This window comes from Ammospiza caudacuta, chromosome 5 (assembly GCF_027887145.1).
Source record: "Ammospiza caudacuta isolate bAmmCau1 chromosome 5, bAmmCau1.pri, whole genome shotgun sequence".
NCBI lineage: Eukaryota > Metazoa > Chordata > Aves > Passeriformes > Passerellidae > Ammospiza > Ammospiza caudacuta.
Genome location: NC_080597.1, coordinates 59804362 through 59821731, shown reverse-complemented (window position 1 = coordinate 59821731; position 17370 = coordinate 59804362). Strand labels below are relative to the sequence as shown.

The window sequence follows — 17370 nt, the reverse complement described above, 5'->3', positions numbered from 1 at the left end:
TCTTATGACAGATCTGGTAGAATAGAAACACCAGACTTTTTCAAGCAATGCTTTTAATTGGGGGGTGGAGAATCTAGGTAGCAAACTGGACAGCAACAATCCTATACAACTATATGGAACATACACACTGTATGCAATGAAGAATGCAGCTTTCCAAAATAACTGAAACACATCTTACCATCTTCCCAAGAGAAAGGCTGGGGTGACTCAAGTTTAGGCCGTTCTGGTAAGTGCATTCCAGTTTCATTGTTGTAGCCAATTCCCTCAGCATCTCGCCTGGCTTGCCTGAGAACTACACCTCCTTGATCTCTTAACCGCACTGCAGCTCTATAAAATATTGTATCCTTTGCATTGTATTTCATACAGTTATCTATGATCAGATTGAAGTCCTCTTCAAACTCAGTGAGGTTTTTATAGCCTTGAGCTTCCAACCGTTTCCGCATGGTAGAGAAATCCATAGGATGTTTAATATGATCCAAATAGTCTGGAACCTTTGGATAAATATTTAAAACACAAATGGGTAAAACTGTCTTATTACAGACAAAGAAACATTAGTTAGTAACTGATCCACTTTTTATATGTATCTTGTAACAACTCAATACAAGAAATTGAAGATGTAACTTAGAATTGCACATCTAGATATTGCAAACATTTGCATGCCAATGGAAATTTACGTATTACAATATTCTGCATCTCAGGTAACAAGTCTGAGCTCTACTAATAGATGCTGAAACTACTTTTTCGTGGGAATTCTGTGGTTTTATGTACTCCTACTTTCAGGCAACTAGTGATAGGACAAGGGAAAATGGCCTCAAGTGGCACCAGGGGCAGTTCAGGTTGGATATTAGGAAAGATTTCTACATTGAAAGGGTGGTTAAGAAGTGAACAGACTCCTCAGGGAAGTGGCGCAGTGACCATCCATGGAAATGTGGCACTTTGAAATATGGTTTAGTCTGCATACTGGTATTAGGTCCAAGACTGGACTCAATGATCTTGGCAGTCTCTTTCAACCTTAATGATTCTAAATATAATAAACAGATGTGCATGCAGTATATCCACAAATGTACACATGTACACTCTAAGTCTGTCTAGTTTCACCTTCAAGTAAGAACACAGTATCTGCGTTGCAATTTTTGATATCCTTCGAATTAGCCTTACCAAAATCATCTTACTGAAAAGTACCAGTATGTACCCAAATTTCTATACAAGAATGGGGTATTTCCATACAAGTATTTCCCAGAAATTATTTTGCTACATGAGCATAAAAAGGCTTTCATAGCAGACCATAACTCATAATGTTAATTATCAGAATAAAGATTAAAAGTTAACACTGCTTCTACCTCTGTATGTAATGACTTGTTTCCTGTACTTAAGTGCCACCAAGGCACATGTAAACACCAGGAAACACAGCTGCAAACATACCTCTTTAAGGTTCACAGGCTGAGCAAATATACGAGCAGAATCCTTTTCCTGCAGCTGGTCCAGAACCGATCGCAGCAGTACAGTGAATGGAATGAGCTGAAGCTCCATAGTGACCTGCTCCAGCTTGACCTAAAGAAGTAACAGTTATCCAACTGAGCATTTTCCCTTAACATACTGGATTCAAGTTGTTTAGCAGTAATAGTGTAGTATTTTAGATAAGATATAAAATACAAATACATTTAAGTAAATGAGTTCAGTACTACTTTTAATATCATCATGATTTTGTAAGGAAAAAATAATTTAAAAAATCATTCTCCTTCCTTCAACTCCAGCTTCCCAGAACTCAAATTTGTATTTTATATGTAAGAAATTTGTTCCACTTTTAAATGTGTCTTTTTAAAAGATGCTACATAGTAACAGCTTCACAATTCACCAACAATGTGAAAACAGTAAGAATTTAAAGGTAATGTTTCAAATTAAATTTCAGTTGTACTGCTATGTTTAAAGTTTAAACAGAGAATCTGATTTACAGGTTACAAAAGACTAAATTAAAAAGTAATTGGAAAGACAATAAATTCCAAGAAAATTATTTCAAAAACCAGAATCAACATCTTCAAATACTTCAATATTCTTACGAATTTTTTTATTTTTGACACTATTTCAATTCCTCTTAATTTTAAGAGTTGATAACTCTTAAAACAGCTTAATTTTAAGCTGTTTTAAGAGTTATCAACAATGAAACACTCTTGCTATAGCTAAAGTAAATTCTTAAAGAAAGATTAAAGGTGTGTGCACACATATATAACACATACATGTAAATAAAGTATAAGCAAAGATGCATATGTAAAGTACACATATATAAATACATATGTAAAGCAAGTGATACATGAATACACAAGAATGATGCAAAGAATTCCAGAAAGCACTCCAGAAGGACAAATTATAGTAGCTTGCAATGAATGTTCAGTTTGCAAAAGTAAAATTGAAATTGTGTTTTTACAAACAGGGACCATTAAAAACTCCTAAGTGCAAACATTTTGCGTTCACAGTTTTCATGTAAGCTTTTATCTTTCTGCATTATCACTTCCTCAAATCTCTCCTCCTGGAAATGTTAACTGTAGAATGCTGTAGGACTTCAGATGCAGCTTTTATTTTTGCTTTTTTTGTGACAGAAGGATAGAAGTGCTACTAAGTATATGGACATGTATTGAGAAAACCTGAATAGATCAAATCTTCTACAGTTCTTCGGAAACCAATCATTTTTCCAAGTCTAAGAGAATGTCTTCTTAAATACTTGCTCTATATCAATGCACACAGCAAGGGCAACAAACAGAAGGAGCTGGAGGTCACAGTGCTGGTAGAGAGCTACACTCTAATTTTCCATTACTGAAATTTGGTGGGATGAATCCCATGACTGAAGTGTGACTATGGATGGTCAGAAGTCGGTCAGAAGGCCAAGAGCATACCAAGGGGCACTGGGGTTGCCTTCTACACTGAGAAATGAATATACTGTGAGGAGTTGGCTCAAGGAAAGCCAGGAGCAGGTTGAAAGCTTAAGCACCAAGGTGAGAGAAGAAACCCTGTGGTTGGTATTTATTTCAGATCTAGGGAAGCCTATTGACAAAGCCTTCTTGCTCCAGCTACAGACAGGCACTGCTTTTGCAGGCTCCTGTCCTGCTGAGGACTCAACCATTCTGACATCTGGAAAAGTAGCACAACAAGTTGTAGGAGACTGCAAGAGTGCATTATGAATAACTTCACAAGGCAAAGCTTCCAAGTGGGGCACACAAGGAGATGATTCAGGACAGGCAGCACAGCCTTACAAAGGGCAAGTCCTGCCTAACTAACCCAGGGGTCTAACCAACCTAGTGGCCTTCTATGATGGATTAACTCTTTTAAGAAGACAATGGAAGATGTTGTCTATCTGGACTTCTCTAAGGCCTCTGACATGGTCCTCAAAAACATCCTTCTTTCTAAACTGAAGAGAGATGGAATCAATGGGTGGACTGCTCCACAGGTGGGGAACTGGCTGGATGGCTGCATTCAGAGAGCAGTGATCAATGGCTTGGACTCTGGATGGAGATCAGTAATGAGTGGTGTCCCTCAGGTCTGTACTAAGACCAGCAGCAGTTAGTATTTTCAACAATGACATGAGACCAAAGGATCAAGTGCATCCTCAACAAATCTGCAGATGACACCAAGATGAATAGTGCAGTTGACACACCTGAAGAACAGGATCCCATCCAGACACAGACAAACTCAAGAAGTGGGCCCCATGGGAATCTCACAGGGTTCAACAAGGTCGAATTCCAGTTGTGGCAACCCCAGGTATCAGTACCAGCTGAGGGATGAATAGCTCCAGCCCTGTCAAGAATCTGAGAGTACTGGTGGATGAAAACCTCAGTATGAGCAAGCAGAGTATGCTTGCAATCCCAGAAAGCCAGCTGCATCCAGGGCTGGATCAAAAGAAGGGTGGCCAGCAGGTCAAGGAAGGTGATTCTGTCCCACCACTCTGCTCTCGTTTGGCCCCAGCTGGACTGCTGCATCCAGCTCTGCAGCCCCCATCATAAGGCATAAAGCTGTTGGAGTGAGTGCAGAGGAGGGCCACACACATGATCAGAATGGAGCTCTCTTCTGAAGAAAGACTGAGGGAAATGGGGTTGCTCATGCTGGAAAGGAGAGGGCCCAAGTGAGACTTGATTGCAGCCTCCCAGACTTATAAAGGAGGTCTATAAGTAAGGTGGGGACAAACTGATTAGTAAGGCCTATAGGGACAGGACAAGGGGTAATAGTTTTAAACTAAAAGAGGGTAGATTCAGACTACATACAAGGAAGAATTTTTTTACAATGAGGGTGAAGCACTGGAACAACAGGTTGCCCAGAGAGGTGGTAGATGCCTTATTCCTGGAAAAAGAATATGTTAGATTGTACAGGGCTTTGAACAACCTGATCTAGTTGAAGATCTCCCTGTTTATTGAAGAGGGGTTGGACTGCACAATCCTTAATCCTTCCTTTCAACCCAAGCCATTCTATGAAAATTTTATATATTTTAAATAGTTTGAGTGCACATGCATGTACATGTTACTTGACTCTATGTAAGGATTAAAATACAGCTGTCCTCCTACTGAAAAAATTGTGACAATACTTAAATTATCTTTCCTTCAGAAAAGCTTCACCAAAATAAAGGTGCTGTATTTACCTGTTCTCTTTTTAATTTCTCACGCTTACGTATCAGTTCTATCAATAAACGTGCTCTTTCAAGATCATGGCGCAGCCTTTGCCAGTACTTCAATTTTTCTTTTAAGGCTTGCATTTCTTCATCATCTTCTCTCTAAGAAAAGAATCAAAAGATTTTCATGAAAAGAAAAATGCATACCTCTTTCTATAAGATAGTTCTATACAACTACAAAACATATGCACATGAAAGGAGAATCTGCTGTGAGCAAGTTATGGCACTTGCTCATAAGCTTCATGCTGCAACAACAGAAAACCTGTGGTCAGGGTATCTTCCAGAGTTCCTTGAGGGTCTAATTGAAAATAAAATCTAAACTAGAAATCAATCCTATGACAATGGCTATTGACATCAGAAAAAGCAACACAACAAACAGCAACCGAGAAATACAACAGGCTGCAAAATATAATACAGGATTTTCACTTTAAAATCCAAACCAGGTGAACACCAGTTTCTTCAGAAGTTCCAGCCTGGCAGAAACAAATTACTCATGTGGTCAACACAGTCCACCTCCCTCACACCCAGCAGAACTAGGACACACTTGTAACAAAACAAAATAATTATGGCTTGTAAGGACAGGAAATGAAAAGCTGTTTATTAGATAATATAGTAACTTCAAATGGTATTGCAGATGAATAATTGAGCAATACACCCTTTTGGAAAATCGATGAAAGAATTTAATCTACACATTTTTCAGAGTAAGTAATGTCTAAACACTTGTAGTATTTAGATTGATTAGTACATACAAAACCCAGAGTGTTTGTTTGCCTTTACTATTTTTCATAAGGAAAAGGAAGGATACTAGAATACTACTTCCAGGATTCCAATGGTATTGCTAATTCATCAAAAATGAGGCCATAAAGAAACTGAATTCCTAATATTAATTAGTACCAATTACACAAAAGAAACATCTGCTTTGGAAAATTATTACATTTGAAAAACTAGTATTTTATAAAAGCATATCTGAGAGATATACAAAACTTTGCATGCTTGGCCATAACTAGCATAATGAAATATATACTTGTTAAGTCATCTAGGAGGGTGCTCTAAAACCTAAAACAAAACCAGTAAATTCCATCAGCTTTTATATATAGAAGACAGAGGAATACACATCAAACAACATTACAAATGATTACACCAAAAGTCATTAATTCCTTAAGAGAAGAATGATTTAGAAGTACCATAGGTCTTCTAAAGGAAGTTTGTGCCATTTTTCAGATAGTTGGCTCTAAAAACAGAATTACAAAAACTGGAAGTTTAAAAACATTATCTAATAGATTTGCCAGTGCTATAATTCTATCATCTGCATTGTATTTTATTGCTTCATGTACTTGTAAATGTAAAACTTAGTTTTATTCAAATCTCTGACTTCACTGAAGTTGAAAATACTTAAAATATCAACTATTTCTGCACTAGAATATACCAATCTGGAAATAACAGTTTGTTCCTCTTTTCATTAAGAAAAAAAAACCCAAAAAATAAAAAACAACCTAAAAACTGGAGCTAGAAACTTCTAGTTCCCTTTCCCAATGACTATTACAACAGTTGTAATTTCTTTTAAAGAGTTAAATCTTTACATAGACACAATAATTTAACTGCTGGGGTCAGAATAGTTCAAAGTACATTTTGACAGTTAATAGCATTAGTATTTTCAGTAATTTTCAATTCCTTAAAATTCTGAGGAGACTCACTGAAATAGGAAGTCTACACTGCCACTAAACACTACTCTCCTAAACCCCTTCATCTCTGAGTATAAACCTCATGTGTGGACATGCAACCCAACTCTCAGTTGTACAATTTTTTCGGTTTTCCTGTTTGTCAGAACCAAAATTAAACTGCCAGAAGTAGCAAGCTTGTCATCCCTTTGCCTGCAAATACTCAAAGCCTGCTTTTTGCTCTATTTAACTGCATAATTTAAGAAATTGGAGAACCCAGCCTGATGAAAGCTAAGTCAACAAAGTGTACTAATTCTAGGGTGGGTCAGGAAACTTAAATAGAGCAACAAAAAATAATGTTACAGCAGGCCTTAGGATTGTTTATCAGACACTTAAGTACTTGGCTAAACCTCAAGGTGCAGTTGCACTCAAATAAGATAAAAATATTTTACCTGAATCAGTTGTTTTACTAATTTCATTCTCTCTAATAGGCACATCTGCAGATGTGACCCAAAATATCAAAAGCATCCTGCCTCTCTTTTTTTTTCTGCACACATACACTACCTTTCTGAATGGCACTCTGGTTTGGAGATTAATAGCAAACCTCCAATTTTTTGACACTTCTATGCAAAGTAATGCTGGCAGACAGTTTACAGCTTAATAGCTAAATAACTCTCCTTTGCCCTAACCTATTTATTTTCTGACATACAACAAATACCTTAATTAGATTAAAAGGTCAGTGAAAGTTGAAGAGAGCACAATGCACTGGTTTCCAACAACCAACCAGTAAAAACTTAAAATATAAAGGGTTTCTTTCAAATTTGTTAGCTTTCTGACATAGAGCTTTCTGGTAGGAAAATTCTTCTTCTTCCTTCTTTTTACAACTGTCCTGACAACCACCAAGTTTCATTTGGCTGATGACACAAGAAAAATTTATAAAGAAATTCTCGTTTGGAGAGGGATTCTTCATCAGGAACTGTACTGACAGGACAAGGAGCAAAGAGTTATGACTGAAAGAAGGGAAATTTAGATTAGATATTAGGAATAAATTCTTGACTGTGAGGGTGGTGAGACACTGGAACAGATTGCCCAGAGAAGCTGTTAATGCCCCATCCCTGACGGTGTTCAAGGTCAGGTTGGGTGGAGCATTGAGTAACTTGGTCTAGTGGAAGCTGTCCCTGCCCATGGCAGCCGGGTGGGAACTAGATGATCTTTAGGGACCCTTCCACTCCAAACCATTCTGTGAGTCTATGATTTTCCAATGGACTTAGTTCTTGCTGAACATAGTATTACCTAGAAATATTACCTAATATTATGTATTAAGTAGAATAAGTATTAAGTATTAACTAGACTATTACCTATTTGTTAATACTGAAGGAAAAGGAAAACATTTTTAAGTCTACACAAAGAACATGCAGCAGCTGAGAACTCATCTCACCATTAGTATGCTACCAGAGTCTCCACACCAGCAGGAACACTGTCAGCAATGTAGCACCATAGCCCCCCTTATGCTGGGTGTGAATGTGTGAGAACAGCCTCACTCCTCAGAGAGACTGTAACTTAATATGATACAAGCAAAAGTAGAATGACAAGGATGAAACTGGACCTTGAGCAATACAATTAGTTTTATTAGCATGCTCTGCTGGACTTGTATGGCAATCAGACAAAACCATTTAGTGGCTGCAACTTGTGTTCTTAATGAAATCTTCAGTGCAGGTGTGATCTTAAGTCATCAGCACCTTCTCTTTTATTTCTTCTCACAGTGGCTTTAAACTGACATCACTACAGCAGCAGCAAGCTTCTACACTTATATTTCATGCTTCATTTTCATTCAAGTGTTCTGAAAGTTCAGGGAAAAAAACTAAAATAATGAGGGTATAAGTAGTATTAGAGTACTCAAATACCTTTCCTTAATTTCTCTAGGTGGAGAGAGAAGTGAGAGCACAAACCATTCTCTTACAGCATTCCTTGCTCCTGCAAATGGTGAGGCAGTCCCGGTCTTTTAGCCTGGTTTAGAACTCTTAGATCTTCAAAACCATACCATAACTGAACTCTGAAATACATCTATTAGGAAGTAAGTCTAGATCATGAAGACCTCTCCCTTTGCCAAATTTGTTCTAGTAACCTAACAGAGAGGGATCAAAACTACTTTCCACCATACATCCTGAAACCATTTTCAGGGTTTTGGCTCATCATTATAACACTTCTTTTAAATAACAATTTTAAAAAAACCCTGAATCTTATTACACCACTGTTTATATTTGCTTAACTGAAAAATCTATGTAGGTTTCTTGATATTCTGACCCCTCACATAAGGGGTCAGAGAAAAGAATTTTCTCGTCTGGACTGAAATGAAAATATAATCATGTCTATCTAAAAATTTCTAAGATGTTCTCACAACATCTATGCCAGTGCTGTTTATTGTCTTGGTTACAAATTTGTTTATATTTGGGAGTAACAAAATACATTAATTGCCTTGCAGTTATGACTGCTTTAATAAACAGCTATTGAAAGTGCTCTGGAAAAGACACAATGTCATACACAGGACACTTGCTACTCAATGAAAAGCACTAACTACCTATTTTTCATCAACAGACTCATTTAATACTCAGCTCACCTTGAAACTAGATTTTACTTTTCAGAAGAACAAACTTTTCAACAGACCAATATAAACAGCTTCCAATTTATTTAAATATATTATTTTCTTATTTAAGAATCGTTCTCAAATTAGAAAAGAAAATAAAGAACTACTGTTTGTACTGAAGTATAAACAGGCAACTGAATTTTAAAATGCTCATAACAAGGCCACTTTTATTTTAATCAAACATCAATTACAATAATACTTTTATTGTGATAGTAATTATTTATAGTAATGTTGCACCCTTATCATGCCATCCCAGAAGAAAATGGGCTTGTGTAATTTTTTGGACACTAACAATGGTCTAGTTCTGTACTGCCACAATAGCACCACACTCCTGTGCCTGCCTTTAGTATTTTATAAGGACTTACGCTCATTTTAAAAGAATTTTATTGTCTGAATAAATTAATTTCAACTATTATTAGGTAACACTAATTAGGTACACTGCCAGGTATCACTCTTCAGAACCTCTCATGCAGAAGTAAAAATTAATCAAACTTCAAAACAGAGTGATATAGAAACAATGAAAACAAGATAAACAAGTGGTTGATTTATATTTAAAGTTCACCTAAAAGGAGTCCATGTAGCTGGAATTTGACAATCTCAGCTATGAGGAAAGGCTGAGAGAGCTGGAACTGTTTAGCCTGGAGGAGAAAAGGCTCAGGGGCAGAAATCTCACCAGTACACATAAATAATAAATACCTGAAGGGAGGAGGCAAGGAGATGGAGCCAGGCTCCCTTCAGTGGTGCCCAGTGACAACACAAGAGGCAATGGGCACAAAGTAAGAACAGACATCTGAAGACTCCTGTTTTTTTCAGAAAAGCTTGTCAGCGCTTTCGTGACCAAGCACTGACACAGCTGCCCAGAGAGGTTGTGGAGTTTCCACCCTTGGTGATAACTCAAAAGCCAGCTGGACATGGTGCTGGACAGCCTGCTCTCAGTGGCCCTGCTTTAGCAGTGGCATTGTATCAGATCACCTCCAGAGGACCTTTCCAATCTCAATTATTCTGGAAATTATTAATTAGTTTTTCCACAAGAAAAGCTAAAAAAATAAACACGCACACAAACATGACAGATCAAGTAATTAGGAAGCAGTGTTGACCACAGTATTTTTTATGACTACAAAATCAGCAAACAGAAATACAATTCTAACAAAAATAACCGTTCCACTTCAGAGGGGGAAAAAAATCAATTTAATACGAGTAAATTATTATAAAATTAATTCTTCCATTTTAGAAGCTATTTACAGGAAGTCAAGTGCCAGGAGAATGGAAAGAACACACCCACCTACACGTTCCATTCCATTAAAAAAGGTAACTCGGATGCAGTAAAAGTTTCCACATCACAATGCTTCATAGCATTTCAAAGTCTACATGCAAGGACCCACACAATTCAGAAGTTTTCACTATTTTTGAAGCTATCCAGTAACTTGAAACCAAAACAGACCACCTGGAGTTGGTGTTTTGATGTTTTTCAGCAACTTATTCATAGGAGTGTACAACTAAACTTACGGTTGTCTACAATCCCACTTAACTGTGTCAAAAGCAAAACCAGAAGCTGAAACAGGTCTGAACTTCATCAATAACTTCCATTTTGTTATGACCAAACAGGTGGGCAAATACAGATCTGAATTTGAAAACTGTAAACTAGCTGTCTAACCCTTTACCCTGTTATAATCCACATTTTTGTCAAGCGTCAAATAAGACATCTGCTTTGCATCTTTTGATGAATTTAAAATAACTTTTATTTTTTTATCTGACAGTACACTTATTAATGGGTTCCAAAAAACTACAACACTTATCAAAGAATAATGGCATTATGATACTTGTGATGACAGCATTTTTGTGAAACATTTAAGCAAAACAAAAGAAAAAGCCGCACAATTTTTTTTACGTCTCACATATTAAAAAGTATTAGATAATTCCCAATTCCCAAAAAAGGTAATATCACTTCAAAATAGGGTAAAGAATTTATTCAGTCCTGAGTAAAAAGAAGTTTTTACTTTGTGCTAGGCTTCCTAGTTTATTTTTAACTCAATAAAAGAGAAAATTTCCAATTTCTTCTTAGAAATAAAAAGTATGTCACATACCTGTTGTGTGTTTCTTTGTGACTGTAAACTGGACTGCAGCCTTCTCAAGAGTGGAACACCATTCCTAGACAGTCTTTTAAGCAACCAGTAACTGTGCACTCGTTCAACAAAATGCTTCTTTCGCTGAATGGCCACCTGATTCATAATCTTATTTAATCTAAAACATGGAAAAACTGATATTGTATTTTTCACAGCAGAGCATAAAACATATTTATCTATGGAAGATAAACATCAGACATATATATATATATATGAATGTATACTGTAAAAGCAGAAGTAATCACTATGTTACTAACTTCTTTCAGTAAGATCCCTTCCAATACAATTATTTCTGAGCAGTAAATTACAACCAAGTACAGCTGCCTGACACTGCAGGTTCTACCAAATACATTAACATACTTTATAAAGCTAAAGGGAATCAATTTTTTTGTAACCATTATTGGAAGAGCAATCCCAGATTAGGGGTGAGAATGTACAGTTGATTTTCCTATTGAAAATGAAATCAGATAAAAAGCTCCAAATCACTATGAAAATCATCAGATCATTTGTTGCCATCTACAGAAAGATTAGTAGTTTATTTTACAGACAATAGATCTTCAAACTCCTTCCATAAAAACATGCAATGAAAGCCTTGTATTACTCTGTTAATATTAAATTTCTGACAAATAAGCCAAACAAAAAATATAAAACACAGGAACAATTGTTATTTTAGCCCACACATACAAGAAAATAACCAAACAGAGAAGATGTGAGGACAATGTAAACAGTTAACATAATATTTTCATCAAAATTAATCAGTATTTTCTCTGAAGTTGCTTTTTAACAAAAAAAGTATATGCATATACTTTTTTACAAATACTCAAGAAAAGTGCTTTATGAACATCACACACAACAATACTGATTCCTATTTTTCAAATAATGACATGTTAGACGACCAAGTCTCAAACATGACAGTGGCTTCCGAAAACACATTGAAAAGAAAGCTTATCTGAAACAAGTCTTCAGGTGTTTGTGCCTACAATAGCTTGAAATTACAGCAAAACAGAAGTTAGAAAAAGCTAATAGTTACAGAGTGAAAATATTTTGTCTTTCTATGTTAATGGTATTTGTAACCAGTGGCAGCCCTTGTAAAATAAATACATGATGCCCCCAGCTAGCAATCCCCTGCATTGCAAGGGATGCTTCCAACATCTGGGGGCAGGGGTGAGCTGGAAAGAGAGCTGGATGTAAAACAGTTACAGAAACATTGACAATGACAAAAGAAATCTGTTAATTCTTCACTCAGAATGTTACTACTATCCACAGCAAAACGGCACAATTGATAGCACAGGGTTTTTTGCATATTCTGCAAAATTTTTTACTATACCAAGCACCTATTAACTCAAGAAGTACCTGATTTGTAGAGCAGCACCATGAGACATTTAAACAAGAATCACAATTGTATATACATACTAATGTTTTTCTACTTTTCTCCTTTTTGTATTAGGAAGAAAGCAGTTTTGCAGGTAAGTGATAAAAGTTAAACAGTCAAAATACCTAAAGAAAATGTAAAGTTAGAAGTAAGCTTTGGGTAAAATGGTTTTTTAAGAATATCTGGGAAAACTAAATATTTTTCAGGCTAACATACAAGTGAGTGTACTTCAACTTCAAAGGTCATCTATCCCTGGGGTTTTTTTGAACTGTGTAGAAGATAGGGTGCAATAGGTCTATTCAGTGCTACAGCTAAAGTTTTCAGTCATCAGCAGGTAAAGGCAGAGCAAACCCAGATTTTCTTTAAAATACAGTGCCATTGTGTCCTTTGGCTTCTCAAGGCCTTTTTTTTTACTTAATAACTAAGCTAGTTAGGCATTCTTGAAAAATTCTAGCTTAATTTAAAGCTTAGGTCTGCAGATGGACTTCAGACTGTCTTGTACATCTTTCACTGGAAGGCAGACACAGGCTCCACAAAGATTTATTTACTCAATGCAGAACAGATGTGACCCTAGTAAACTTCAAACAACATAATTACAATTAATTATAGAATGCAATCAAAGTCAAATAATTGCTTTCACAAATCTCTTGGAAACGGTAAAACCTACTGAACCAAGTCAAAAAAAGCACAGCCAAATACACAGCTATTTGGAAAGATCAGAGAATCATAACATGAAGAAAGGTGCCTTGGCTTCATGCCCATCAGATGTGGCAAGACTAAGCAAACACCTTTAACTACAGCTTAAAGTACATTTGCCAATTCACATAACAAACCATTCTATTCATATATAATTATAATAGCAGAGTGTTAAAAGAAGCTCAAGAAAGATGTTCACAGAAGACCCTTTCCAATTTTCAAAATATAAATAGACAGAAGGTAATCTGGAGTGCAGAGACTACTTTAAAAGTAGTTGGAAACTGCTCATCTCTAAATTAAACCAAGTATTTCATTTCAACAACACATGGGTAGCAGCTATATATTCTTGTCAAAATACAGAGCTCTGAAACTCTTCTCGTGGCAGGTATCTACACAGCCTCTACACTATGAACTTAGTGCTAGCAGGTTGTTACATCTGCTGTTAGACTCTAATTACCCACTACCTAGACCACAGCTCTTCAACCATCCTTTTGCCTAGTCTGATACTTCCAGGCACTTTTACTGTCCCAAGCACCTTAAATTTTGATGGGCAATACAACTATTTTGGGGAAATGAGACAGCATTGCTGTAGAACCCTGTAAGATGCACAGACTGGGTACTGATTTTGAAGCTCCCACCACTTAAATGAATTTTCCATACATTCTACTTCCCTTTTTTTTTCTCCCCCTCATCAAAGATGTAATAAAAAACCCCTGAAGAATAAAAAAAGGCATGTATTTGGGCTAGGTAAGGTAGAGCTCTTTAAAAACATCATCATTTCACAATCCAGGATCTGACTTGGATATGACAGGATTAATTGCTACAGTCAGTACACTGATAAATCCCCAATTCAGAGGCAAGGCTTAGAGAACTTGGGGCGCCTCTCAGAACTACAGAAAACACCTCAGCAAAGGCTTCTTTTGCTAAGGAATCTGTTCACACTAGCATTTTTTCCAGTATAAGCACATCAAAAAACCCCAGCTTTCTGTATTATTTGCTAAAGGCAAGTCAAGCATATCAACTACTGGGAGAAAAAAATCCATTATTTTCCCCCAACTTACCAGTTATTTAAAACAAAGTACATTGATAGAGGAATTTAAAAATTCTTTAAAAGATGACTGTTCCAATGATATTCAGTGACTGCTGCTATCTAGCTGGTCTCATAAAAGGAACGTTAGATTTCAAGCTGATGACCACTGCAGCCTCTTGATGTTTTAGCATTAGCAGTCATAGTGATTCTTGGTTTTGTTGATTCAGAACTACATGCCAAAACTACACAGGTGACAAAAACATTTTTCAGAACCGTTTTAATTGTGCCACAGCCAACTGAGTGAGCCAGAATTACTTCCTTGCCCCAGCCCTGTAAAACACTAAAGTGCACTACAAATGAGGATATCATACAATTCCCTGCTTGACTTTAAACAGGCAAGGGTCCCTTTTGAACCAAACCCTTGAAACAGCACCGACAGTCTCCTCACATGGAGACACTGGATGGATAATCTGCCCTGTAAAGGATGACATTTAATGCACTGGTCAATGGATTCAGTGAGCTGAGTGTGTTACTCAGTCCTTGCTTCCTCACCTTTTACAGAAATGCATAAAAGAAATTTTGTCAATGTAAGATATGTGCTTTTAACATATTGCAAATCTCACAGCTGCCTTCTTTGACTCGTGACTTCCTCTCCCAGTTTCAGTTACATTTCACTGTGGCAATATGGCAACTGGTTACAGGGAAAAGTGAAACCAGTATTTTTGGTAACCAACGGTGTGGCAGTTTAACTTCAGAAAGCCAATAAGAGATAATCAGCCACTCTTTTATCTATCTTTACTAACCACTGCACAGACCATAGATGCTTTTTAATTCCACAGGTATTATTTTACCTCAATATTCTTAAGTTTTTGACATACAAACTGGAGAGAACGTTTTCTTCAGCAAGTATGTGATTTTGACAACATTACTTTAGTAGATCAAGCACAAGGAACTCAATATGAAAATCTGTATTAATCAAACAACCAAAGGAAGATCATATATCCATTAAAATTAAACAATTTTTGAACATGAATGAACCCTAGTATTTTAATTACCATACCTGTCCTGAGTCTCCAGTTTTATCAGTTTGTTATTTTGCATTGTCCTTTATTCAGCATAGCACTACTAAGGGTACACACAACACAGGAAAACTGTATTACAGCCTGTAAAATTTCATTCAGTATCACTAACATATCAGCTTCTCTTGACCTATGCTAACACCCATCAACAATCAAACTGTGTTCCACTTTACAGAGCAGATAAAATATCCTTCTTTGCCCACACAAAGATAGCAGATATGTTTAAAAACCTGTCAGAACAAAATGCTAAAAAAATTTATTGAACAAGTTGCAACAAAGTAAACTGGGTTTCCAGAACACTTGAATTTTCAATCCTTGTTCAGCAAAGTTCCACAAAATGTACTCAGACTTGTAAGAAAAAGAAAAGATACAGGACTTCTCTACAGATAATTATAGTAATTCCAATGACACTTACTGGAAGACAATTAGCATAAAAGTAGAATAAAAAGTTAGGAAGAATTTATTTGGGGAATTGAAATTAATTCTGGAGCCTTACCAACTATTCCTCCTGGCTCCATAGCCACAAACTTCAGTTTTTAAAGACCAGGATGCCCACCTGGACAGATGAAACTCTCTCTACTCTTTTCATGGAAATCTGTGGCATCAGCTACTTATGAAATTGTAAAACTTGCCTTTCAATGCACTTTTTTTTTTAAACAGAGAAAACCCACAATTTTGTTACCCTATTCTTCAATAAAAGATGAAACTTACTATATGACTTATTAACTTAAAAATAAAAAACGCCTCAAACTGCTCTGACCAACTTGAAAGACAACACAGGCAAATGAATAACTATGTAAAAATCAAAATCCATCTGCATGTCTTTATTTCCTCTTGAAAAAGGATAACATTCCTTTAATACTAAGCAGAAGTAAGGTGCCTAACAGAGTGCATATCAAATCCTAGAAAGACTGGAAAATATTTCATTTAAACTTTTGCAACACAAGTCTGCAGAATCCACATGCAACAAATACACTTTCTTAATTAGAACTACTTTGCAGGTTTTATTCCTTTTGGACTGTTATGTTTTAGAAATCTAGCGACTGAATTTGCCTCTCCTAAGTTGAAGTCTAACAGTATGTATTTAATCTACTGATATATCTTCTGGAGCCTGAAAGCCTCTCCAGGTTCCTATTCATTATTCAACATTTACTAGTATTTAAATAATTTTGAATGCATATGTAGGAAGCACTTTGTTTTGCTTACATGACTGTGAACCCCCTATTTTTCTATTTGAGCAAGCAGCTTGTAAAATTTTGCTTGGACAGGAAAAGTAAAACAGTGAACTGAAGAGGTAAGAAAACACTGCTATTTCAGTTAATTCTGTTATCTTCTTCCTGCTCTAGCAATTAGAGTTGGTCATATTCCAAAACTCTGGATAAGGAAAAAAACCCAAAACAATAAATAAAATAAAAAACCAAAACCAAACCCATCTCAAACAATGAAAACCTCCCACTCTGTCACACTGGAAAAATATCTTCTCAGAAAAACTGTATGTGCACATATACCTCTGCAAGTTCCTATACATATATAATGACCACACATGGTATTTTGGTATCTAATATCAAAGGGCTAAATTCATATCAGATGTATTAAACAAAAATCACATTTTGATCTGTAATAAAAGGAAAGCTCAGTATTTATCTTCTAATTTTTTGTCCACTCTGTAACTTGATCATTGAATAAAAAAACTGCCAGGACACAGCTCTTCAGACAATGCATTCTTTAGATGTTTTGCTATGGCACAAATCACAACATACTCTACTTGGCACAAAAAAAAACCTGAATAGAAGTTCACATAACTGGTGAAGTTCTGAAAAACAAAATCACATAAGTCTTGGTTTTCATAACTGCAATATCACATATATAATCACTGTGGACCAAGCCCCTTAGAAAGCACATAGAATAGTAATGAAATGCCTTACAGAGGTAACATATTAATTTGCTTTAAGCTTCTTGGCCTTGTACACGTAAAATAAACAAAAGAAAAAAAAAGTATTTTTACTCAAAATCTACTTTTACAATTTACTAAATAAGTTACACTTCTTTGAACACATTAATTAATCTTTATTTAATAAGCCAACCAGTGTCAAGATGAACTAGCTTCAAAATAATGC

General features: G+C 36.0%; 1 protein-coding gene across 1 annotated transcript in view; it reads right to left on the bottom strand.

Moving 5' to 3' along the window:
• The window catches only part of BRD1 (bromodomain containing 1), a 58349-nt gene that overhangs the window by 30097 nt on the left and 10882 nt on the right, over positions 1-17370 (bottom strand). Inside the window, exons 3-6 of the mRNA XM_058804834.1 lie at positions 11038-11194; positions 4622-4753; positions 1423-1551; positions 179-491 (exon numbers count right to left, since the gene is read on the bottom strand). Of these exons, the coding sequence (XP_058660817.1) occupies positions 179-491; positions 1423-1551; positions 4622-4753; positions 11038-11194 (731 nt within the window). The remainder of the gene's footprint in view (positions 1-178; positions 492-1422; positions 1552-4621; positions 4754-11037; positions 11195-17370) is intronic.